Genomic DNA, 25072 nt, shown 5'->3' with positions numbered 1-25072 from the left:
CCTTCAGTGACACCTGGGAGCTTCTTTTCAATGCAACGTGTTAAATATGCATGGAACATAAAGATGTAGAAACAGAAACAGAAGCATTGACAGAGGGAAAACAGAAGGTGAAATCAATCTAACAATGCAAGAATCAAAGATGATGGACTTCAAGAAATTGGAGGATGTAATGAAGGAGCCAGAAGGTTTTAGCTTGGTGGATAAAAAGGAGAATCTAGTTTCCAACTTCATGGCTGATCAAAAACACCACCAAATTGATTCTGGCAGTGCCCTTCAAATGTTTCTTGATCACATCCCCATTAGTTCTATCCCTGGCATAAAAAGTTCTCCTGGTATTCGATATCTTCTGCTCCCTCTCAATATGGTTAGTTTTGATATTAGTTTTAAATTGAATGTATGATGATCTGTGTTGTGTGTACTCTTTTTAGTTGTGGAATTGAAAATTGAGGATAGAGTAAAAGATGCGATACATTCGTTGTATGAGAAGAATGTGTCTGGTGCTCCTATAGCTGATGTTGTAGATCCTGATACCATTATTGGAAGGTTTTCGGATCGGTATGTGGGGTACATAAATTTAGCTGGCATGATTCTCTGGGCTCTTGAGGTATAGCTTGAGACCTTCACCATCTGAACAAATGCAAATTTTACAGTTTTTTCACTTAATGTCCGTATTAATTGTTCTTCAAATTTAAAGGAATGTGAAAAGGCTCTTATGCAAACCAGAGGGACTGACGGTGAAGAGAATGGAAAAAGTAGCATGTTCACCATGCTTGAAGATAATCCTCAAATTGGACAAACCAAGGTATCCTTTTCTTATGATACAATGAAGGCTTTAACAAGGTGTTTACAGTAGTTTTTGATGCATTCAAATGGTTAATGTTCTTGGCTTATGTTAAGTTTAATTGGATAGAAAATGGTTATGTTTTGTTCTGTCTTATCAGGTTGGGGAGTTAGCAAAGTCATACCTTTGGGATCCATTTTTCCCTGTACACTTGGATGACACACTATTTCACGTTCTGCTGCTTCTCTCCAACCACCACCGGCTGCAAGTTGTGCCTGTCATAGAGAGGTCCAACTTTCAGGGTATTGGTTTTGTAACACAGGTACTTACCTGGCTGCAACTTGTTCTTTCTTAATGTTGTGTGTGCCATCATCTGATTCAAATCTTTGGAGATTTTACCATTGCTGTTCTATAGTTGTTGAAAGCTAACCTTGTTTTGATCGATTGAAAATAAGGAGGATAAGTAATTGTGATGACATTTCAGATCTTTTGTTATGCTGGTAAATAATTTGTGATGCTTTTGTTAGAATGCAGTGATACAATTGTTGCTTCAATCAAGTGGGCTAGAATGGTTTGATAGCATTGCAGACAAGGCTTTATCTGAGTTTCGGTACACCTGACCAAAAACAATACTTGATAATTAATGTTTCAGCTCATTTTTTGTTTGGAGCTTTAAACCATTAAGCTGCTTGTTCACCCTTCTTTTTCCTTGCACAGTTTTGGAAACGAAGAGCGTGTAGATCTTGTATACGGAGATCGAAGCTTGGCAGAAGCTCTTCATATTTTGCGAGAAAGCCGAATTGGCGTAGTTGCTGTGGTGAATCGTGAAAATAAGAAGGTTATCGGTTGCATAAGGAACAGTGATGTTTATCTTTTGTTAGAGAATAACGAAATACTTGGTGACAGAAAGTAGGTTTGGAGGACCATTTCTTCAACCTTTATTATTCATTTCCCCCAAAAAGTGATGTATTTTAAATACTCGCAGGAGGCTAACTGCTGAGGAGTTCATTCACACAGAAACTGCAAAAGAAAACTCTGATGGCACCTGTGAAAGGGACCTGGGGGCGCTATTCGCAGCCGGAGCTCTTCAGTTGAGAAACAACTTCCTTCCGAAAATGGACTCGCCAGTTACTACCAAAAAGAGCAACACTCTCAAGCAAGCCATGAAAGACTTGGCGGAGACCAAAGGCTGTTTTTGCTTTCTAGTAAATGAAGCACAGCAGCCAGCAGGTTTGCTGACATTGAGAGACGTCATCATTCAATTTGCCCCACCATGTATAGATTCGAATATTCATGGAGGTGGTTTCTTTGAATCTGCTCTAGAACAGACAGGTTGCCAAGTTAAGAATGGAACTGTCATTTGTGATCATTGAGTTCCCTGATGCTGACACTTTCGGCTTTTGGCCATTGGATATTATCTCGATTCCAAGCTTCAAGTCCAGGCAAGATATGGTGCTTACTATAAAAGCTACATCATAACTGGCAGTGAGGAAAACAGCTACATAATTCCCTAGCCTTAATTTTTGTTTGCACGTAAAACATGAACAAAAACCTCTCCCATGTTCATGCCAAGTATTATAGACTTGTATAAAGCAATGAATTTCGATTTTTTTTTTATTCAGAGTATAACTGTTTTTTCCCTCCTGAGTTCTCATTCCATGTGAGAGGAAACCAAAGGGAGCAACTCCATTCAAAGTAGTATTAATTGTGTACAAGTTTTTTGGATCAGAACTGCTCTAACAAAACTTGGAAGAGAGCTACATCTTGAGGGAAAGGTTCACTCAACTAAAAGGAAGGCTTGCATTTTATGATTAGCCCCCGGCTCATGGCATAATCAAGAGATAAATATAATGAAGAGGACAACAAATCCATTATGACACAGGCTTTTTGCTGCACCCCCAATTCAGTATAATCCACCTTCCTGAACAACGTGCTCTGCTGCCACCAAAAATGAAAATAGCTCACATTTAAAACACCTGGAACAAAATGGTAAGACTTAGGGATTGTGCAGTCCCAGGGCATCTAAATTGTTTCACTAGCTTCATTACACCAAATACATTTTCATTCTCTTGACGAATAGGGTTTGAGAAATCATGGCAGATGTTAGCCACAACCTGTTTACAGTATTCTCTCAGGTAACAAGACATACAAGCAGCATAATAAAGAGCAAACCTAAAATGATGTGTGCACCAAAACTTGCATGCCTCTTAGAAGACGAACTCTAAAAAATGCAGCTGTATACCAGAGCTCAGAGAGGAATGGGAATTACTGTTCGAGAGAATATGGAAGGAAGAATGCTCACCCAGTTCGTTGTTCTTTCATACCTAGTACTGCATTATTCTTCCATTTTCAACCTAATGATATCATAAATGTCTAACCACAAAAACTATATTAAAATATCAAAAGTCAAAGACGAAACTTGTGTACACATGAAAACCGAAGCTGATGTGAGGTCTGCTGATATATTTCTGCATTCAAACTGTACATGGATATACGATTATTAGGCATCTACATTTGACGAAGCACAATCCCTTCCATTCTTTAAATCTTTTATTTTTAGTTTCTGATTCCAGGTATTACAGCATTACTCCAGTTTGCTTGCAGTGCATATGGAGGATCAATAGGTGACATGCTTGAATGGGGCCAAGTTCTTAAAGATTTGCAATGGGAAGCAGCAGAGGCTGGGTTGCCCCTTTCTCAACCTAAATGGCTGCATTGATGAAACAAGGCCTCTTTCAAATCTCACATAAGATCCATCCACAATGCCTTATCTGATCATAGGTGGAAAGCAGGAAATATAAACAAATTCAGGCACGATACATAACAAAGCAACATTCAGGCTCTACAGACTACATCTCCAGTCTACTGATCTGAAGGAGGATTGATGGAAAAAGATTTCAACTTGTTGCGCTAATGTCAACTGCTAGGATAACCGGCACATCCTGTGGCTGCCTATCTCGCTCTTCAATCCTAGCATTTTCTCAGGAAAGATCATCTCTGAATCCCCTGGTATTCCAGATGACAGAAGACCCCCGTTTTCTGAATTCACATGGACGAAAACCATTCATGGCCTTCCCCATCAGAGCCATAGCAGCAATGCTAGCAAACTGCTTGTTCTGGAAGTCCAGTGTTGCCACTGAACATTCTGGCTCAGAAACTACCACAGCCTTGGGCTTCTTTTTTGGACATGCAGATGGCTTATGACACCACCTCTGAACCCAAGCATGAGAGAGTGTTATTTCTTGACTTTTCCTTGCCGAGTCAGTGGAATAGGATTTAGCGTTCCTAGGTGACTCTGCAGTCTGATCTGTCACCGCCTGCTCTTTACCACAAGACTTGCTTTTCTTTGGTTCTGAAATACTTTTCCTATGTCTTGGCATTTTGCTGATCAACTTACTAAATTTCCGACGGGATGATGCTTCTTCAACTTCTGAACTTTTAGTACCATAACCAAAAGAATCTGAAGCACTTGGTTTGAGACGTTTAACCCATCTGCTGTAGGGGTCCAATCTCGATGGAGCATTATGGCAATCGCTGGATTTTGAATTTGTAGAATGCTCAGGATGGGGAAGGAAGCATTCCACATCCAAACTCTGGGTTCTTGAGGTGCTTGTCTCCATGTCATCTGGTGACCTTGCCACGCCTGGAAGTACAGGAAGTTCTTGCTTAATATCAGGTAATTCGGTGTTCATCTGTGTGCCCTTGGTTTCTTGTCTGACTGGAGGCACTCCAGCTTGAGAAGGTGGTGACTTTTGGCCCTCGCTGATTTCCTACAAAGTTAATAAATACTCATGTGAACAGATGAGACGTTGGCCTTGTAAGCCTTGGACTCAACTTTTTGTAAAGCTACGACCCCTTCAATAAATTCCTTGGCCTAAACCAAAGCAAAAATCTAACTAGACAAATGCAAACACTTGTGGAATGTAACTTATTAGCGGTAGAATGATTTCAAAGACCAAGGTAAAAATCCACCAAATTCCTTGAGTAGCAAGGGGCAACCAATACAGCTGTATAAAATTGCTGACCTAAACCAATATAAATTAGTATATCAGATTTATTGTCTTTAAACAATGTGCACAAGATAATGTTTTTACCTTCACAAGTTTTTGAGAACGTAGTCAATACTAGAAAAGCACTTGAGGGCACAAGCTTAGAGATAGAAACACAGTAAAAGTTACCTTATGTGATTGCAACGATGCCACACCTGCAGCATAAAGAAATAAACTCACTAATTTGCATAGTAGGACTACGCTAAAAAAATACAAAATTCATTAACACTAATCAAATTTAGGTGATTATGTCTATCAACTCCATCGGAGGGATGTGCTCCAGAGCATAGAAAGCTATCATCAACACTGCATTCTAAGATTTAACCAAGTCCTCATATGAGATACAGACCGTACATACCAGATATATGATTCTCAAAGAAAGCGTGAATATCCATGGCATCAGTTTCAGCTGATGAATCATTCTCTTCATCGACTGCAGAAGTCATGACATTCTCAGTGTTTTCTATTCTATCAGCTGATGAATCATTCTCTTCAACAACTGCAGAAGCCTTGACATTCCCATTGTTTTCTTTTCCTTCACTCTCTGTGGAGCTTCCCAGAGGTTGCATCTGCTCTCCTTGCTTGACATGGAAGCCAAAATCCGGAGATAAAGCAAGGAGTTCAGTCACCATTTTCCCCTTAAATTCAGTGGATGTTGCTGACTCTCTAAACATCTGAGCACCATCAGGTAAGTTTACGTCATTCTTTTTTGTGATGAAAAAGCGGTGAGTGGTCTGGGTAAACTTCGGAGGATCTCTAGAAAATTCTTCTCTGGAGTCTATTGTAGCACGCATTCTCATAGTCTCCACATCATGAACAGAGGGAAGACTAGGTAGTGCATAAGATCCATGATAAAAATTTTCTAATTTGATATTATCTCTGGGACTGATCTGGCTAGAAAACAATTCAAAGTCAGAATGATTTGGCACCGTCTGAAATGACTTACCGAAAAAATCTCTTAGCTGATTATTGCTGGTTGAGGGATCACAAAAGAGAAGACCATCATTTTTATTCATTTTCTTCTTATGAACCAAAGACGCACAGCCTGGTTCATTAATGTGATCAAGCCCATAGAAAAAGGACTGAATTGGAGCCCTTCTGCCTTCAAACTCACACGGCACAGTAACTGCAGTCGACCTTACAAAATCATCCTGAATAGGTGTCGAAACGACTCTGCTACTCCTTTCTAGCAAACTATTAGACTTCACCCGCTTCTCTGGAGCCAAGTTGATATCTTCTGTCTGAAAATGGGGTTTTCTTTTCTGAATTTCTACGTCAGGAGGAGCCTGTCCGGGCATTAAGGATATATAATCCGCAGTTCTACCAAGAGAAACACCATTCTTCAGAGATAAAACACTATCCCTATCTTGAGAAGGTTTGAACACCGGAAAAGAAGACTGGCCCTCAAACACTTCATTCCTCAGTTTTTTTGAAATCATAGTACGGTTATCTTTCATGAAGTCGATCCCTTTCCCCTTATTTAAATCTCCAAACCCCCCGACAAATTCAGAACTACATCTCTCCATCTCCGGCCCACTAAGTGACTGATGATGTTTTCTACCATCACTGACTTCCCCAGAATCATCACCTAATCGCTTTGGAGCTTCATTTGCTTTCCTGCAACTAGTGTGCGTCCAATGAGACATCCAAACAGACTGGGACTGCTTCATAGACTGGTACTGCCAAGCCAAAGTCACAACATGTGAGTTCTTTGATTCTCTGTTATTTATTTTTTGAAAAAGCAAATAAAAAAACAAGATCACTGCAAGGATCTTACTTTACAAAATAAATCAATCCCACTTTAAAAAATAATAAAAAGATAAGGATTTCCACTTATAACGAACTTAAACAACAACCCAACACTAAAAACTTAGTTACAGAAGTCCAGAATTTTTTTTTATTAATTTATCTAAGTTACTTGCAAGCTCGTTTATGAACAAATAAAAACATAGGCATGGTAGTACGTGTAAGCAAGCTTGCAGTTTTATTCACCTTCTTCTCAGCTTCTCTCTGTAATCATAGATTCATAGATAACAACATCACTGAAATGAAGCTCAAATTCTTGTTCGGTTGAAGCACTTTTTTGAGGGTTTGCAGAAGGGATTTAGTTTTGTGTTGTATTTGATCTATTTTGAGTTTAGGGCTTTTTTTTTGTTACTTTTCCTTATGTTTGTTTGAGATTGCGGTGGTGTTAATGATTTAAAATATTTTTTATTTAAAAATATATTAAAATAAATATGTTTTATTTTTTAAAAAATATTTTTAATATTACTACATTAAAATATAAAAAATTGTAGCGTTTCTAAACGCATCCTTATGCCAAAATTATTAATATTAAGTTTTAACTAATTTTTTATTATTAAAAATAAAAATAATATTATTTTAATATATTTATAAATAAAAAAACATTTCAAAAAGGTATATATTATCATATTTACAAACACCTAAATATAGAAGTGACCCCACTTAATTTGGTCCTCTTTTAAAAAAAAAAATTTATTTTAATTTTAATTCAGCAACAGCAATAAATCACCTGTTAACATGTAATATACTTATTTTAAACACGTTTCTAGTGTGTTGTAATATGATTTATATATTTTGTTAAAAAACATGGATGTAAATGATTTGAATAGTGATATATATATATATATATATATATATATGTCTGTGTGTGTGTGTGTGTTTATATGTTGCTATCTATTTTGAATATCTTTTTATTTAAAAAGGATATAGATGATAATGTATAGAGTTAAATCTTAAACACGAGGATATATTTTTATATATATATTTATATTCATGAACTAATATCCTAGATATAAATAATATATCTAAGAATGTACGGAGGTTTTATTAAAAAAAAAAACCTAGTAGTTACAAACTATTGAAAATTAAAATTAATTATAAAGACAAAGCTACCACTCAAAGTTTATATTGATTCCTGTAGTTCTGTAATTTTTTTAAAAATATATTTATATAATATATATATATATATATATATATATATATATCTTGGTCCGAAAACTCTCATGAATAACCTAATATATAGATTAAGGATATATAGTTGGAATAGAGACAAGATACAATGCTTTGTAGTAGAATTGTAGAAGGATACCTTGTCTTGCGAGCACTGGGAATTTGCAAGAACTGTGGCAATTCCTCGCGTGCTAGAAGATATTAGATATGATCACTTGAACAAGAAATATCTTAACTTGATGCGGAGATTCAAGTTGCAGTAACGCTAACTCAGTTTGGTAGTGGTCATGCAAAAAAACACCTGATCCTTATCGCTTCGAATGGGTCTTCTTCATTGGATTCTGCTTGCTAGTTGTGGAGCCCCGTGAAAAGGAACTTTATTCTCGAAACGCTCGATTCAGTAGAAGAGACAAGATCTATCAAATCTTAGTTCAACGTAGTAATTATAAAAAAATATAGGCAGCAACAACAGAGAGATTGAAGAAAAAAACTTCATATGAACACCCAAAAACTGGTTTAAGATACTATACTTGGCCCTCGTTTTTGGAACGAGTGTTTGAAGTAATTAACATGGACAGTTTTTAGTTTACAGCCGATTCCAAGTTGGGTTAGAGGGCTTGCCTTGCGAGATCGAACCAGAGAAATTATAAAAAGAAAGAGAGCCTAAATTTTTTTTTATATATATATATATATATATAGTGTAATTAGTACAGGAAAAACAAAATAAATTGCAAAGTGATACATAATGAATTTTTTTTGAAAAACAGCACAGTTTAAGGATATTACAGTTTATAAATACAACATTTTAATAATATTGGGTTTCAAAACTGAAATATTTATCTAAATATTAAGATTATAAATCGTACTATTAATTATAATTTTTTTCATATTGATATTGTCCTTCCTATTTACTAAATATTGTGTCTCTCAATTGTAATATTTATTTTATCAATATTTAAAAACATGATAGTATCAAAATATATTATTTCACTGTTTTTTTAGAACAATGATATTCCGTCAAATTTTCTCATTTATTGAGCTATTTTTTTTATATATATATAAAAGAAACACCCAATATATAGGTTGCTTGGATGTCTAGAATTTCACTTTGACTAGTTAACATGAATTGGTGGGTTCCATTGCTATGTGCATGGTTCATCCACCAGAAAAATACAGTTTTAATTTGGCTGTGATTTGTCCACGTATGATCTAACGATGACCGATCTCTTTCTTGACGACTTCTGTGTTGTACAATGTTGTCGGCTTGACAAGCATTATTTGCCTATCTGCGACACCATTATTGGAAACGTGTCTCAGAGGAATTTGACGTCTTGTCGCAGTGTTTGGCAAGAGACCATTCGATGATCCATGTCAGTTTTCTTGCTTAAAACCGCACGCTGTGTACCTGGCATCGAACACATGACTTGTGCCATGTACAAGCAAACAAGGTAATCTTGTCTAGTGTTTAGGTTAAAATTAAACGTGTTTAGGTAAAAACAAAACTAGATTGAGTAATTATTTAGGAATAATTGTGCATCTCAATTCATACGCAAGTGTATAGTCACCGGTAGGACTTTGAATCGGTAAGCTTTTCACCGTGCTCTGGTTATTTGAACGTGTCTGTAAATTTCAATTAGCTAAAGAGAAAAGCAAGCATGGCAGAAAAAAAGTCTTCGTTCTAATACCATCTTTCCAGTGGAGATTGATTCTCCCCTGGACGACTGAAGTAGAAAAGTCGACGTGTTTTGTGCTTCACAGTTTCCCATGCCCTTTGTCTGTAAACCATCCATGGTGTGTATCCGATTTGCAGTACACAACTGTTAACTGACAGATGTAGCAGCGTATAAATTATAACGTTTCCCTGATTGTTGATTTTGACAAATATTCTTTTCAGAACCGTAGTTTTTTACATTGAAAAATGCATGTCCACTTAATTTTAGTGGCCAAGCTTACCTGGTTCAAGTGCGAAAAGACTGCCTTTCAAATCCTCTGTTCGTCGATCGCACTCCAATAATTAACGGTCTATAAATGCAAGTAAACATACTGGGATTTGCTTTTATATATATATATATATATATATATATATATATATATCCATTATCAAGATACACAGAAACTAAAAGCAACAACCTACAAGATACAAGATCAACATCTCATTATCCAACAAACAAGATGTATTAAGAGATTTTTTATTGAAAGTATGGTTATAGTTGTTTTTTAAAATGGTTTTTAATTAAAAATATATTAAAATAATATATTTTTTTATTTTAAAAAATTATAATTGATAACATCAGCGCATGAAAATAATTTGAAAACACTAAAAATATATTAATTTGAAATAAAAAAAGAAATTAAAAAATTAAATTTTTTTTAAAATATTTTTAAAATAAAAAATAAATAGATATAAGATGACTCACCAAACACAATTTGGGAATTTTTTTTATCCATGAGTATTGATTTTTTTACCTCGTTTTCAAAATTACAGTGGATATTTTTGAGTTGTGAAAAAAGAGGAAGAAGAGAGGATCTTGTGCGCTGTAAAACTATTATGTCTTTTTGAGTTGGGAAATAAAAGTAACAAGTGCGCAAGAGATAGAGTTAGTGTGTTAAGTTGGTGGGTATTTTTGGGACACACATTGTTTATGTGATATTATAATAAAATGTTGTTTGAGAGTTATGGTCAAAAAATATTTTTTAAAAAATTTAATTTTTTTAATTATTGATGCACTGGTATCAAAAATAAATTTTAAAAAATAAAAAATTACTATCATAATATATTTTTAAATAAAAAAAATATTTTAAAAAATAATCTCTATCACGATACTAAACACTACCTCAACCATAATATGCCCTTTTAATTTGTTTTTTATATGAATTTAATAAATTGAATTTTGAAATTCTAGTACATACCCTCTAAAATATTTCAGATATTTTAAATGGTTCCCAAACAATAACTATTAAACGGCTTTGTCGATATGAATTTAATAAAAAAAATTGATTCCAGATGATATATTATAAATTGATTTAATAATGACCCAAATTCATTTTCGGGTCAGATTATGGACCGAGCCTCGCAACGTTCCTAACAACCTGTAGGGCTCAAGACTTAGGAGAGGCAATTCCTGGATCCATAAGCACGAGCAAGGTTGCCTAATGGGCTACATTAATGAGACCTCGTAAATTTGATATCGCAGAGAAAGATGGGCCCAGCCCAATAAATTTTATTCGTTTGTTCACAGATTGGTGCGGGGTATATGCTCATGGACCTCAGCTACCCCTTTTTTGTTTGGTATGCACACTTCCTTGTGTCTTTTCTGCCTTGGAATACAGCTTTTGTCCCTTTTCTTTTCATGTTTTACTAAATAAATAAATAAAATTTTCTCTGGTGAATCTGTTGTTATTTTTGGCAGTATTTCACATTGTAATGAAAAGTAATTTTTAAAAAAATTGAATTTTTATTTTATTTTTTTATTTTAAAATAATATATTTTTTATATTTTTAAAATTATTTTGATACGTTGATGTAAAAATAATTTTTTAAAAATAAAAATTATTTTAATATATTTTAAAATAAAAAATAATTTTCACCATACTTCCAAACACTCTTTAATTTTTATGTTCTCCTCAATAGTTAAAACATCTAAAAAAAATGTCCCAATTTTTAATTTTTTAACCATTAAATTTATTATTATTTTTTTTTAATGCTGTCTCTTTGAATTGATTAAGAAAGGGTAAAAAGTAAAAAACAACATTATAATGAGCCGACACGTGTTAATGGTTTCGAGAGAAGGCACCATGAACAAGGATTATTAAAAAATTTTGGTTTTATTAGAAATTTTTTGTCCAAAATATAGATAAGTTTTATGGTTTGACTTTGGAGTATTTATTTGTCAATGAATTCTCTAATATTTCACCAATTAAAAAGATAAATTTATTATCTATCCATATTTTAAAGAGATACAAGTCTTTTATCTTTGCTATATTGAAATAAACATAGTTTTAAAACTTAACCCGACAAATTGGCTTGAGACTCGACTGACCTGAAGCTAAAAAGGGACCGGGTTGAAGAAAAAATAGGAAAATAAAAAATCTGGTGTGACCTGGCAACCAGGAAGACCTGATCAAAAACCCGATTACAATCCATTGATTTTTTATTTTTTTTTACTAGAACGACATCGTTTTAATTTCTTTTATAAAAAAATGAATCCAGGCAATCAGTCAAAATCCGGAATCCAAGTTATGGACCAAATCGGCAATCAAACTGGGTCTAAAAACTATAGAAATAAAGAGTCAATGTATATATTAAGTGTTAAAATAATGACGATTATCATTCAGTATTACATGACAAACATATAATCAATATATCAATATATATACGTGGATATAATAAATAATATATTAATTTATAGATTATCATACTAATAAAATTATTAATTCACTATATAATGACATTGTAGCATCATAATTACACAACACCATGAATATATTAATAAAAAAACCTACTCATTCTTAGATAAAAAAGAATAAAGAAAAAGAATATTGTTATATATTTTTTAGGAAAAGATGAAGTTGATTTAATGGTTAAAGTACATATTTAAGATATTAAAGTAAGTAATAGGTATTATCTAATTCTAACAAAAATAATTTGTTTTTAATAAGTATTTATTTTAATATATAAAAATTAAAATATTCCAAGTTTTTTTTTTCTCGGGAGAGTCCACCAAAAACGCCACCTGGACGTCATCTCTTACAGACAAAAAAATTTTCCATCCCTCTTCAAACACCCTTCCTTCCCTGTCATTAATTCAACTCTCTTCATCTCTTTATTTTTTTATTTTTTTATGAAAATTCAAAAAGAAATAAAAATAAAAAGCAGTAAAATACTAAAATCTATATCCCTGTAAGCAGGCACTGGCTGTTTCTTACAGATCTGCACATCCTTCGCCTCTAAAAATTATCTTTTGTTTCTCCTTGGTTCTCTCACGGACAGTCTTTACTCCCCAGCCACCAAAATCACAAGTCCATTTAAGGTCAGCTTCTCTTCTCTCTCTTCCCTACCATCTATTTTTCTTTACTATTATAATCTATTTATTTCTTTCCCCTTTCATTTTTTTATCTGCTTGGTTTGCTTCCTGATTCCTTGCACCCTTTAATTCCTTACTTTTTACCATCCAATCGCCTTGTACGTTTATGGTTCTTGATTCTTATGCTCTCTTTATTATAGATCTGTTTCTTGAAAGTATTTCCTGGTTTCTTGATTGTTTAGATCTTGTGCTGTTTTGTGTTTGATTTGGTTGCTTAAACGAAGCTTATTTTCTTCATTTTGGGTTCCTGAGATTTGGGAAGTTAAAGGGTTTTGTGGGTCTTGGATTCTTTTTGTGTGCCTTTATCATCTGGGTTCCTTTCAAATTTGATAAGGTTTTTATTTTAATATAGTTCGGGCTCCTAAAAATTGAGAAAGTGAACGGTTTTGTTTGCATTGGATAGTTTTTATGTTTGCATTGGATAGTTTTTATGTTTCTTGCGTACATTTTGTCATCTGGGTTCTTTCAAATCTGGTTTAAATATTTTTCTGAACATAAATTTGGTGAATATCATTTTTTTTTGGCTGTAGTAATTAAGAAGATTCATGCGTTTTTTTCTCTCTCTTTTTTTTTTTTTAGTGGGTGTTATGCTTTGATTTGATTAGAAATTGGATATTGTACCACCTCACCGGATTTTGATTCGTGAAATTGAATGAGTTATTGGTCAAATTGAAGCATGTTCATGCTTTTATAGTTAAAATGAAGCATGGTCATGTTTTTCGAGTAGCAGTTGGATTTTTAATATGCATGCATGCATAGATATGGGTAGTGTTTTTTGTTGTATTTTCCGTTTTCTTATGAGGTTTTTTTGGCTGGTTTAATTTGTTTTATATTATCAAATTGGCAGGATTGTGAAGATTAAATTGGATGGAGGGAGTTGGGGCTGAGGGTGCCTCTGCGGCATCACCTGTTGCGCAATGGGGAAATGATGTTTGGAGGATGTATCAGTATTATCTTGATAAGAGCACGCCACACACAGTCTATAGGTGGATTGGGACTTTTGTTGTAATGGCTATCTACTGTTTGCGAGTTTATTATGTTCAAGGATTTTACATAATTGCCTATGGGCTTGGAATATACATACTGAACTTGCTAATTGGGTTTTTATCACCTCTGGTTGATCCTGAAATTGATCCTTCAGATGGTCCTTTGCTGCCAACAAAGGGTTCTGATGAATTCAAGCCATTCATTCGCCGACTTCCTGAGTTCAAATTCTGGTAATGAAAGTAATTTTTTCACTTGTGGCATTTAGTCTTGTAATTACCCCCATGCTGTTTGTATGTGTATCAACTCAGTTATCCTGTTGTGTATTTGCTTTCATTGTTCTTTATAACCTGATAAATGATTCCTGGTAATCTTCCGAGACTTCAATCATGAATGATCCACCCTTGAGTACCTTTTGGTTGCATATAGCCCTTCAATTGGTGGTTCTCATAGTTCTTGCAGATTCAGGATTGCTTTAAAAGAATAGGTGGTTGGAAAGCTAAATAGTTTTAGTAGTTTGTTGATTAAGATTAGATTTTTTCTACTATTCCATGCTTTCTCTTAACTATATAGGGCTGCTTTTGGGTATAGGATAAGTAAACAAACCAAACACATATCTATAATAAACAATACAAGAAAAAGAAATGGGTTCTCCTGCCATCGAGAAGGGGCAAGATAAGGAAGAGGGGATTAAGGAAATCATCTTTGATACATTTATGCTCGCCAGTAATCCTGTTGCTTCTGTCATTATATCCAGGTACTCCTTCACGAAGGCATTTGTCATCGCATTTGTTATGACCTTCTTTTCCATGTTTGATGTTCCTGTCTTTTGGCCTATATTACTCTGTTACTGGATTGTTCTTTTTGTCCTTACAATGAGGCGCCAAATTGCACATATGATCAAATACAAATATATTCCATTCAACGTTGGAAAGCAGGTGAGTTTCAAGTGCTTTACACCACTAGTAACCGTGGCAACTGTAACATTTTTTCTTGTAGTCGAACTGCCATTATGTGAGATGACATTCTGGTTTCTTTGATCTTTAACAGAAGTATGGTGGCAAGAAGTCTTCAGCAAGTAGCAGTGGCTCCCGTGGGGACTAAAGCCTGGATGGTTGATAGGCGCCTAGAAAAGGACCAGATGGAAGTTAAAATTTAGACATGAAGATTCATGACAATTGATTTTTTTTTTTTTTTTGGAGGGACATGCCTTTATGTTGTGATGGACTAATATGCACTTGCAAACATAAAGTTCAATTGTGCCTTGACATTTTATGATGGCAGAGTGCTGATGTTGCAGAAGTTAAACTTTATTGTTTATATACCAATTAAGAAGATTCATTTACGTTTCCGAGAATGAATATTGTCTTACGGATATACTGCTTGATGCAGTGGTGTTAGTACCCTCGCTGGTAGTCATGGAAAGTGGCAATTATAGGCATAAGTGTATGCTTCTTTAATACTGGAAGTTATCACAGAAAGAGTAGTGGATGGTTCTCTTGCAAGTTTAACTTTCAGTTTAAACTTAGTGCAAGTTCTTCAATTTGTTCTGGCTCGAGTGCTTGTTCTTTGGTACTCAAATAATGGTGAAACTGATATGTTTCTTCAGTACTTGTTTTGGTATGTAAACGGGTTTAGTAAATTCGCTTATGTTAAATTGTTGATTGCCACAACTTACATCAATTTTCGTTTAGCCATGTTATCCGCAGTTAAATCACCTAGTAACTAAGTAGAAGAATTATCCAAGTTGTAGATGTGGAAAACTTGTCTTCAGGACAAGATCCATCAATTTTTTGCTAAAAGATTGAATCCAGTTTTTCATGCAAGGATTTGGATATGTTGTCCTTTCTCCTGCTGCCTCTTTCTACCTCGGTCCATGCTCATGCACTTAGGAGTCTGTCGCCTAACTGTGAACCCCTCCACCCTCGAGCTCTATATCACGGTGAGGGTTGAGGCCAGGGTGCCAGCTCTATGTTCATTGGTTCGACTTGCCAACATTTTGGTCTCTGCCAATGAAGCTAAACTCCGGACTGTAAGTCATAACTATCAGGCCAGGCCCACAGCCAGGTTTTTTTTTTTTTTTAATGAAACCTGCTTTCTTATGAAATAATAATAATAAAAAAAAAAACAGAAATCATCCTTAAACCTCCAGGTTTAAAGGATTTTAGTAGGTGAGCCAGCCCCACAGCCAGCTTAGTTGACCCAATTTATAAGAACTAAGTAGTCGGGGAGGGAGCTCATGATCTTTGGTAGTTTGTTTGATTTGGTAAATTACCATCTGAACACTTTCCCCAACACCATAGGGCGGATCCATCTCAGATATACCTGTGCACGAAAAAAACCTTGTTGTATCTGCTGTCACATATCAAAGTACTCCTTCACAAAGTAATTATTCTTCATAGCATTCATGATGACTATCTTTTCCATGTTCGGTGTTCCTGTCGTTTGGTCCAAATTGCTCTGTTCCTGGATTCTTCTTTTTATCGACACCACGGGGTGCCAAATCAGATATACCTGATCAGATACAACCGTATCCTATTCTTCAACGTTGGAAAGCAAGCAGGTGAGCTTCAAGTACTTCACCTGGAACAGCTTATACAGGGAGGGAAAATGTAGACGTGAACGTTTTCCTCTTGAGGGGCATCCCTTATTACGATGAGCTTTAACATGTACGTACGTACACATGTAAAGTTCAGTCTTGCATCAGCACTTTTTTTATGGCAGACAAGGAAGTTCGATTTTTAATTGGCTTCTTAGAATGTTGTCAATGTAAACTTCTTGCTGCAGTGACACTAGTTCATCTTATCTTCTGATGGTGTCATGGAAAACTGGCAAGCTTGTTCTATATTTGTGCCGGGTAATTCACTGGGCCAGGCCCAACCTAATGAAATCTCATTCCTTAACAATCTAAACTATGGGCTTTGGGTCCAGTGGGTCTATTATATTATATAATAGTTCTATTAACTGCGCCCCTTCTTCTTTGTTCTTAATATTTCGAAACCCTAGATAAACCCCTCCTTCTCCTGGAACACCTAACCCTACCAGCAACCATCAGAAGGAAAAAAAAATTCTCTCTTTTTTTTCAAAATCTCCAAGACCCGTAAATCACAATGGGAAAAGTAAAGGGAAAGCATCGTTTGGATAAATTTTACAAACTAGCCAAAGAACACGGCTATCGATCGCGTGCGTCATGGAAACTAATTCAACTGGACACCAAGTTCAAGTTCCTCCAATCCTCACGCGCCGTGCTTGACCTTTGTGCTGCACCCGGCGGGTGGATGCAGGTGGCAGTGCAGCGCGTGCCTGTAGGAAGTCTTGTTTTAGGCATTGATTTAGTTAAAATCGCGCCTTTACGAGGGGCTGTCTCGATAGAGCAGGATATAACCAAGTCTGAGTGTAGAGCTAAGATTAAGAGAATTATGGGAGAACATGGAGTTAGAGCTTTTGATTTGGTTTTACATGATGGGTCACCTAATATTGGTGGTGCTTGGTCTCAAGAGGCTATGGCTCAAAATTCTCTGGTTATCGATTCTGTTAGATTGGCTACTCAGTTCTTGGCTCCTAAAGGAACTTTTGTTACTAAAGTAAGATTTATTTTCTTGGGTTTTGTTGAACTAGAAATTATGTTTGGTTGCTGATAAAATTAGAGGGTAAAGGGGTTTTTTTGGGTGCATTTTATTAGTTTTTGATGTTGTGTTTTATTGAATTTAGCAATTATGTTTATTGTTATTCAAATTGGAGGGAAAAGTAGAGAACTTTTTGCTATTTGTGAGGTTCATTTGATTGCTTTTGTTGGAAATGAGTAATTAGCTAAAATGACACATGGGAAATTGACTAAGATTTTTTTTCATTGGCGTGAATTTGGTTGTTGAGAAAATTGGAGGAGAAAAGGAGGAATTTTCTGCTGTTGTGTTTGGTTGGTCTTGTTATAAATTAATAAACCATACATAACATAAAATAAAGCTTATCGAGTTTAATGTCTTTTCATATTTATCTCAATTTACTGTGTCCGGATGCTAAGTGCTTATTGTTGTGTTGTTTCAGGTTTTCAGGTCCCAAGATTATAGTTCTGTCATCTATTGTCTTAATCAGGTGAGTTTTGAATCTCTTTTGAAAAATCCTTGTTATGTCTCAGTGATTAGTTGGTGTATGTGATCATGGTATCTGTTTTGTTTTTCTCTAGTTATTTGAGAAGGTCGAGGTGGATAAACCAGCAGCAAGTCGTTCTGCTTCTGCTGAAATATTCGTTTTGGGTTTAAGGTACAAGGCCCCTGCTAAGATTGATCCTCGTCTTCTTGACGTAAAGCATTTATTTCAGGGATCTGACGAACCCCAACGGAAGGTAATCATCTGCTATACATGAAGAATGACTTTTCTGTTTTTTCCCCTCTTTGCAACAATCCCACTTTTCTGCTGTACTCTGATTGGTGTTTTGTTTATATTGTGATGTAGGTGGTGGATGTCCTTAGAGGAACAAAGCAGAAGCGGCATCGTGATGGGTATGTTTTCTCATTAGTTTGTGAGTTTCTTCATACAGCCAGATGAATGATAATATGCCAGTTTTTTTACTCCATGTATTCCACTCAGGATAAGGCATAAATTCTTCATTTTCATTAAACTCGTAAGTTTAGGAATTTTAATGAAGATGAAATGCCTTGGTTGGTGCAAATGAAGATGAAATATTTAGTGCACATGAATATCTGTTGGTGGTTGTTCAAAACAAACAATATGTATTGTTATAGCTCTATGTAATGATATGGTTAAAATCAAACTACAGGTATGAAGATGGAGAGTCCATTGTCAGAAAAGTTTCCTCAGCAGCTGATTTCATTTGGTCTGACAGCCCTCTTGAGATCCTTGGTTCCGTTACTTCAATAGCCTTTGATGATGAGGTTTCTTTACCTTTGCGTGATCATGATTTAACCACAGAAGAGGTAATCTTTTCTGTTATTTTTTTCACCATCATACTTTCTGTTCTCTTCTGTTTTTTAACTACTAAACAAACTATCCATCTGACCAGGTTAAACATCTTTGTGATGATCTGCGTGTTTTGGGAAAACAAGACTTCAAGCATCTATTGAAGTAAGATTTTGTGTGCTGTCTCCCTCTTCCTCCTCTATTTTTTTTATGTTTCAACTCTTTACAATTATTTCAGCTGATCTGTGAAGTTCCAGCATCTAGAAGTAACAGAGATGAATTTCCTGCACACCCTATTCTTTTCCTTGAAAAATCTTCCGGAATACACCTGTGTATTCATTATTAGTAGTTGTCTTTAGAATGGCAGAAAATGTTTTACCTAAATATGTTAGGAGTGGGTTTGGGTCTGAAACAAATCTTATTAGTGTTCTGATGCCATTTATCAGAAATGAAAATATGTTCAGCTTGTGCGGATGCATGCAAAGGAATGTAATTGATGTATAATAAACAACTCTTTTGCATGTTCTGGTATTGTACTTTCTTCATTGTGCCTTATTATTAATATACATTAGATAAAATGTTGTTACATCTTTTCTATCATGTAGGTGGCGGATGCAAATAAGAAAGGCCCTGTCGTCACCTCAGAAAGCTGGTCCTTCTATTGGAAAAGGTGGTGAGGATGAAAAAGAGGAGGATGAAGATGACAGGTTGCTCAATGAAATGGAGGACCTGACAAATGCTATGGAGCGGAAGAAGAAACGAGAAAAGAAACTTCTTGCTAAAAGACGAGCCAAGGTTGATTTTTGATTGTGCATGCTCTTCCAGTTATTGATATCTATTACTGTAGCTCATGTGTTGCTGCTTCTATATTTGAAAATATCAGGATAAAGTACGGAAGGCAACCGGTGGAATGCAAATCGATGCAACGGCAGATGGTTACACTGATCTTGAATTGTTCTCTCTTTCTTCCATCAAGGTTCACTTTCATGCTTTCTTTTTAACTTCTTTATATTTTTTTTGTTTGTCTTTGTTAGTATTGTAAGTTAAATCAGATGTCTGATTTGCATCAAAATATTGCATTAAGCCAAAGCAATTATTGATGGTTCTTTTCACCATCCTCCTAAATTTCCTTCCAGGTGAGGAAGCTTTCTTCAGAATCCCAGATATTATGGCAATTTGTGCATATAAGTAAAAAGTTGGTGCCTTTTATCTTGGATGCAGAGTTGGGTTATATGCTTTGGATTCTTTAAATATGAATCTGCGCTAACTGAAGTGGCAGCATTCGGTCATAAATAGTGGTTCATTGAACTGGATATGGACAATCCCAGTAAAGATTTCTTCAGACAATTGCAAAACCATGATGTTTTTTTTTTTTTTTTTTAAAACAAACTAAATCATTTTGAAATGCTGAATACTTGTTTGGGACTACTAACCAACATTTTAGCTGAAACCAACTGCTTGTTAACTACATCACAATCTGAAACACAGTCACACAGTCAGTCTGAAATTTCTTTCGCCATTTTCCTTCAGGGAAAGAAAGATTTAGTAGCTGTTGATGCTGCTGACTATGATCATGAGAATGGTGGTTTAAGGGATGGTGAAAATGAAGAAACTGATGAGGAAACCCAGGAGCATTCACCCAGTGATGTAGATTCTGATGAGGAACACAGAAGGTAGTTCCTAATATATTTGCATTACTACTGATATAATTTTGAAGAATGCAACCTCTAAAATCATTCTGCAATTCAATGTTGTGTTTTGATGTTAGATTTGATGAACAAATGGAAGAGATACTTGATCAGGCTTATGAAAGGTTTGTGACCAAAAGGGAAGGAAGTACAAAGCAGCGGAAACGTGCAAAGCAAGCCTATGCTGAACAACTTTTGGAGGTATAAAGCTCTCGTATTTTGTTCTACTTCTAAGTTGCAATGAGACATTAATTAATTTAATTTCCCCATGTCTTCAGATAACAACTCTTAAGGGTTAACTGTTCCTCAGTAGAATGTGTCTTACATTTTGTGCATTGATGTTCTCTTGTATTCTTTGGGTGGGTTATTTTGGTTGTGCATTCAGTGTTGAACCCTGCATTCCTTGCTATCCATTGTTCCTTAGTAAAACATGCCCTGCATTTTGTGCATTGATGTTCTCCTATATTGTTTGTGGGTTATTTTGGTTGTGAATTTGGTGTTTAATGCCACATTCCTTGCTGTCGCAAAGCTTACTCATTCTTTTGGCTGTGCAGGGTGATGGTGACAATGATATTGTTCATTCAGATTATGATTCAGATAAAGAAATGGGTGATCGTGAAGCAAATCCTCTGATGGTACCATTCAATGACGGGGAAGTGCCAACTGAAGAAGAGATTACAAGGAAGTGGTTTGATCAGGATATCTTTGCCAAAGCTGCAGAGGATGGAGACTTGGAAACTGCAGGGGCCAGAAAATTGGAGAAGTATGAAAGTGAAGATGAAATGCTGGTAGATGGACAGGAGAAAGAAATTGCGACTCCAAAAAAGTCTGCAAAGAATGCTGCAGGGTCTGATCGTACTCAACCCCCATCTTCTACGGCAGGAAATGATTTTGAGATAGTCCCTGCTCCAGCTACAGATTCTAGTGATGATTCATCATCAGATGAATCTGAGGATGATGATGTTGACTCAAAGGCTGAGATATTGGCTTGTGCTAAGAAGATGCTGAGAAAAAAGCGAAGGGAGGAGATGCTTGATGATGCCTACAACAAGTATATGTTTGATGATGAGGGCCTGCCTGGCTGGTTTGTGGAGGAAGAGAAGAGACACCGCCAGCCAATTAAGCCGGTTACCAAAGAGGAGATTAATGCTATGCGAGCACAATTCAAAGAAATAAATGCTCGGCCTGCTAAGAAAGTGGCTGAAGCCAAGGCTCGAAAGAAGAGGGTAGCTGCGAGGAAGCTTGAGAAGGTGCGCAAGAAGGCAAATGATATATCAAAGCAGACGGAGATCTCTGATCACTCAAAGGGCAGGTTAATTGAGCAACTATACAAAAAGGCTGCACCAAAAAGGCCCAAGAAGGAATATGTGGTTGCAAAGAAAGGAGTTACAGTCAAGGTTGGCAAGGGGAAAGTCCTCGTTGATCGGCGGATGAAAAAGGATGCGCGTGGTTTGGGAAAGCCAGGAAAAGGCGGTTTGAAGAAGGGTAAGAATGCAAAGGGCCAGAGAGGTAAAGGGCCTGCAAAGACTTCAGCTAAGGGAAATAAGGGAAAGAAAGGAAAAAAGATGGGCATGCATGAATAAAGGTTTGCATCTGAAAAGATGAAGTTGTTGCTTCGAATTCCAGCCTTCCTGCACACAATTATTCTGTGTGAGTTTTTTTTTTCCTCCTGGTTTCTTATGATATTTAAACAATGGAACAGTCGAAGACTTGAAGCCTGTCAAGGCTTATAAATTTTGGTGTAATGTTTATGAGAGTTATCAGAATCTTTTGTGCAGCATTGCCAAAGTTAATGAGCAGAATATGTTGCTTTGTTTCTTTATTTATTTATTTTTGATATACCCCGTTTCAAGGTCGGGGAAGATTATCATTTGTCTTCTAAGAAAGGCCACAGTAAAATGAAAATGCACTCCTACCTTGGTAATCTTGAAAAATATGCATTCCTAATAGACGATTGCTGGTTATCAAGAACACAATTTTGCCTTTCTAACGAAGATGGCTAAGGCTGCATATTTCAGTCTTGTAACATCTGCTAAAACAGCAAAAAGAGGACAGCCATAACCATCGCTACTCTAGGGCACTGAAATATGAGCAGGCAACCAGAGTGTTTTATTTGTCAGGACGAGGTACTTTAATGCAGCTAGGTTTGGATCTGCTTCCATTGGTTGAAGTGTTTACAGAAATTTAATACTTGTGCTCAAAATTAATGCCATTCTGTATGGCATGTAACATAATACATAGCATAGATCTCAACAGGTATGTCTAGTCCACAGCTACCATGATCAATAATATAATTAGTGCAAGGCAGCCATTTATTTTCTTCCACGCCATATAGGCCAATATGGCATCTTCACCATTATTTGTCAAGGTAAATGCTGCTTAATGTAGGAGACTCATACAAACTGATCAAGGTATTCTTCCACGGTAGTGTATTTGACATCAGGGTAAAGCTCAGAAGCCTCTACACCAAATGATGGTTCAATCTTGAAGTTGGTGTGATCTCCCTTCACAAAGACACAGTGAAAAAGTGCTAATTCCACACTGTCTGGAAATGGAGCTTCTGCAAAACCAGGAAGAACGAACAGAATCAATGTCAAACTTGATAAACTTGTCTTGGTTACAATTTTAAACTTCTCAAACTAAGAAAAATACTGTTAAAACATTGTTTAGGTCAACTACTAGCAAGTCGTCACAAAGCAATTTTTCTTATAATTTTTCCAGAAACTTGACATCCTAGCTGACAGGTCAAATTGATGCTTGCAAAATGAGGATATTAAGCTAATGGAATGATATTCCTACCTTGAATATTCTTCAAAAGTTGCTCCTCGGGAATGTAAATCCTTTCAAGGGTTTTCCCAATCTTCCTCTCCCACAAAGACACAAGATCGTTGAATGAGATGGTGTTGGCTGGGGGTCTAATGTAGAGGATTTTGTTCAAGGCTCTTGGATCATCCACTGCTCTGATAGTATAGGTGCCAATGTCATTTTCCACGTTAAACACCGCTGTACATGAAATGGAAAAAATTGTAAAATTCTTTCAACAATTAAGCAGAGCTCTGTAAGCAGAGAATTTCAGTCTATCACAAAACGATTCTCAGTAGAATTTGTTATATTACCTTTAGGATTTCCATCACCCCATATGACAACTTTATCTCTTGGAGCAGCTGTAACTCCAATCTGGTTTAAAGTTGGAAGGAAATAACCAGCAAAAAAATTATTTGAAACTATGGTGTAAGGAATTCCTTCGGCCTCAAGAACTCTGCGTAGTTTAACCTTATGAGCATATGCTGATTTTACTGGTTCAACAGCATGCACCCTATCAACATCATTTCCAAATTCGGACGGGAAAAATCTCTGTGATAAAACAAAGAGTTCTCATTACCATTCCAATGTGTTCATAACATCATTAACTTCTTTTTTCTGGGTTTTCTAGAAGACTCAAAACCTAGTCCAGCACGAGACAAGAATGACAGCATGTTGATTAAGGAAGTTCTACACCAACCTTAACATTTCCAGCTTCTTTAATGGCAGTAATGATCCTATCTTGGTTACCTAATTGAGAGTGACCAACCGCAGAGATCACCACATCCACTTGCTTTATCGCCTTCACCAAACTCTCATGATCAAACAAATCTCCCTACAAAAAAAATAAAATCAAACAATTATAAAGAAACAATCATCGTTTATAACACAAATTTTCACATTTCAAAGAAGAAAATGACTTACAGTGAGAAAATTGACACCAAGATTCTTGAAGTTGTTAATCACAATAGATTTGGCAGGGCTAGAAAGACTGGACTTTCTAACAAGAGCAAAAGTAGGGTGGCCTGCCTTGGCACTTGCTTCCACTATGAATTTTCCTATGTATCCTGTTCCCCCGATGAACAGAATCTTACTTTTCGCGGCCATTGCTTAAACTTTCTGGGTAGGGAAAAAGATGGTTTTAGAATAATCCGAAGACTGTTTGAGATTGAGCCAAGTTAAAGGTCCCTATTTATAGTACGGAAATATATGTTTGAAAAATTACAGCTGTACACTTTTGACCACGAAGAGATTGTCACATGTTGCCATGAGTCTCTTTTTCTATGATCAAGGGGGTGTTAGTTTTGCCATTTGTGGTTTTTTATGGGGTTTTCTTAGAGTTGTTAGTTTTAAATAATTCGTAATTTCCCCTATTTGTTTGGTGAAAAGCATTAACTTGATGGTTGCCCTTGTTTGACCATCGGAAGGATCCAAAAGAAAAGGCCTAAAGTCTCGATTGCTATTCTTTTTTTCTTTTTTCTTTTTTATGAACCATGCCTATATTTTTTTAAAGCCACTAGAGAGATTGGTAGAGTAAACAATTCCAAAATAAATTAGATAGAATAAATACAATTGTTATCTGTTAACATCAGCAGAATCTATTAGATAAATTAGAAAGACTTTGGATAATTGCCCACCAGCACACGAGCTGATGTGGTTCGTCCATCATGGTGGGTTCCTTTCATGATCAATCGAGCAGATTATTATATCCCTATATACAATCTTGTTACGTTGACCCCTTTTGAAGAATTGATTTCAAAGCATACGTGCTATCTCCTCTTACAAATGCTGAGTA

The 25072-nt window shown here is 35.8% G+C and overlaps 5 protein-coding genes across 5 annotated transcripts; 3 read left to right on the top strand and 2 right to left on the bottom strand.

Annotated features, from left to right (window-relative positions):
* The first annotated feature begins 583 nt into the window (after positions 1-583).
* LOC118058914 (SNF1-related protein kinase regulatory subunit gamma-1) lies at positions 584-3500 on the top strand. The gene is made up of 7 exons (XM_035071699.2): positions 584-604; positions 695-802; positions 942-1103; positions 1309-1391; positions 1499-1690; positions 1767-2011; positions 3355-3500. The coding sequence occupies exons 1-7, from the start codon at positions 584-586 to the stop codon at positions 3498-3500; spliced, it is 957 nt and encodes a 318-aa protein (XP_034927590.2).
* Positions 3501-7001, bottom strand: LOC118058913 (uncharacterized). Its single transcript, XM_035071698.2, has 4 exons — positions 6823-7001; positions 5189-6509; positions 4960-4985; positions 3501-4551 (listed from the first exon to the last, which is right to left on the bottom strand). The coding sequence occupies exons 2-4, from the start codon at positions 6498-6500 to the stop codon at positions 3763-3765; spliced, it is 2127 nt and encodes a 708-aa protein (XP_034927589.1). The 5' UTR covers positions 6501-6509; positions 6823-7001; the 3' UTR covers positions 3501-3762.
* Positions 7002-12581: 5580 nt separating this feature from the next.
* LOC118058912 (protein RER1A) lies at positions 12582-15227 on the top strand. Its single transcript, XM_035071697.2, has 4 exons — positions 12582-12832; positions 13734-14103; positions 14628-14808; positions 14921-15227. Exons 2-4 carry the CDS (start codon positions 13754-13756, stop codon positions 14972-14974), a joined length of 585 nt encoding a protein of 194 aa, XP_034927588.1. The 5' UTR covers positions 12582-12832; positions 13734-13753; the 3' UTR covers positions 14975-15227.
* Positions 15228-16848: 1621 nt separating this feature from the next.
* LOC118058909 (adoMet-dependent rRNA methyltransferase spb1) lies at positions 16849-22297 on the top strand. Its single transcript, XM_035071695.2, has 11 exons — positions 16849-17454; positions 17915-17962; positions 18054-18212; positions 18323-18369; positions 18648-18804; positions 18891-18952; positions 19393-19582; positions 19671-19763; positions 20318-20460; positions 20556-20676; positions 21030-22297. The coding sequence occupies exons 1-11, from the start codon at positions 16981-16983 to the stop codon at positions 22056-22058; spliced, it is 2523 nt and encodes an 840-aa protein (XP_034927586.1). The 5' UTR covers positions 16849-16980; the 3' UTR covers positions 22059-22297.
* A 266-nt stretch (positions 22298-22563) lies between these two features.
* LOC118058910 (phenylcoumaran benzylic ether reductase POP1) lies at positions 22564-24610 on the bottom strand. The gene is made up of 5 exons (XM_035071696.2): positions 24202-24610; positions 23978-24112; positions 23592-23829; positions 23275-23478; positions 22564-23035 (listed from the first exon to the last, which is right to left on the bottom strand). Exons 1-5 carry the CDS (start codon positions 24382-24384, stop codon positions 22869-22871), a joined length of 927 nt encoding a protein of 308 aa, XP_034927587.1. The 5' UTR covers positions 24385-24610; the 3' UTR covers positions 22564-22868.
* Positions 24611-25072: the final 462 nt, after the last annotated feature.

This window comes from Populus alba, chromosome 9 (genome assembly GCF_005239225.2).
Source record: "Populus alba chromosome 9, ASM523922v2, whole genome shotgun sequence".
NCBI lineage: Eukaryota > Viridiplantae > Streptophyta > Magnoliopsida > Malpighiales > Salicaceae > Populus > Populus alba.
This window is presented reverse-complemented; position numbering and strand designations above follow the sequence as displayed.

Coding starts and splice junctions, on each gene's coding strand:
- LOC118058914 (XM_035071699.2), top strand. CDS start 584: ATGATTCTCTGGGCTCTTGAG. Junction 605..694: donor TGATTCTCTGGGCTCTTGAG/GTATAGCTTGAG, acceptor TCAAATTTAAAG/GAATGTGAAAAGGCTCTTAT. Junction 1,691..1,766: donor GAAATACTTGGTGACAGAAA/GTAGGTTTGGAG, acceptor AAATACTCGCAG/GAGGCTAACTGCTGAGGAGT.
- LOC118058912 (XM_035071697.2), top strand. CDS start 13,754: ATGGAGGGAGTTGGGGCTGAGGGTGCCTCTGCGGCATCACCTGTTGCG. Junction 14,104..14,627: donor CTTCCTGAGTTCAAATTCTG/GTAATGAAAGTA, acceptor CATTATATCCAG/GTACTCCTTCACGAAGGCAT. Junction 14,809..14,920: donor CATTCAACGTTGGAAAGCAG/GTGAGTTTCAAG, acceptor GATCTTTAACAG/AAGTATGGTGGCAAGAAGTC.
- LOC118058910 (XM_035071696.2), bottom strand. CDS start 24,384: ATGGCCGCGAAAAGTAAGATTCTGTTCATCGGGGGAACAGGATACATA. Junction 23,479..23,591: donor GGGTGATGGAAATCCTAAAG/GTAATATAACAA, acceptor TTTCATGTACAG/CGGTGTTTAACGTGGAAAAT. Junction 23,036..23,274: donor ACTTTTGAAGAATATTCAAG/GTAGGAATATCA, acceptor CTGGTTTTGCAG/AAGCTCCATTTCCAGACAGT.
- LOC118058909 (XM_035071695.2), top strand. CDS start 16,981: ATGGGAAAAGTAAAGGGAAAGCATCGTTTGGATAAATTTTACAAACTA. Junction 17,455..17,914: donor AAGGAACTTTTGTTACTAAA/GTAAGATTTATT, acceptor GTGTTGTTTCAG/GTTTTCAGGTCCCAAGATTA. Junction 19,583..19,670: donor TTGCTAAAAGACGAGCCAAG/GTTGATTTTTGA, acceptor TGAAAATATCAG/GATAAAGTACGGAAGGCAAC.
- LOC118058913 (XM_035071698.2), bottom strand. CDS start 6,500: ATGAAGCAGTCCCAGTCTGTTTGGATGTCTCATTGGACGCACACTAGT. Junction 4,986..5,188: donor CTTTGAGAATCATATATCTG/GTATGTACGGTC, acceptor TTTATGCTGCAG/GTGTGGCATCGTTGCAATCA. Junction 4,552..4,959: donor CATCGTTGCAATCACATAAG/GTAACTTTTACT, acceptor TTAACTTTGTAG/GAAATCAGCGAGGGCCAAAA.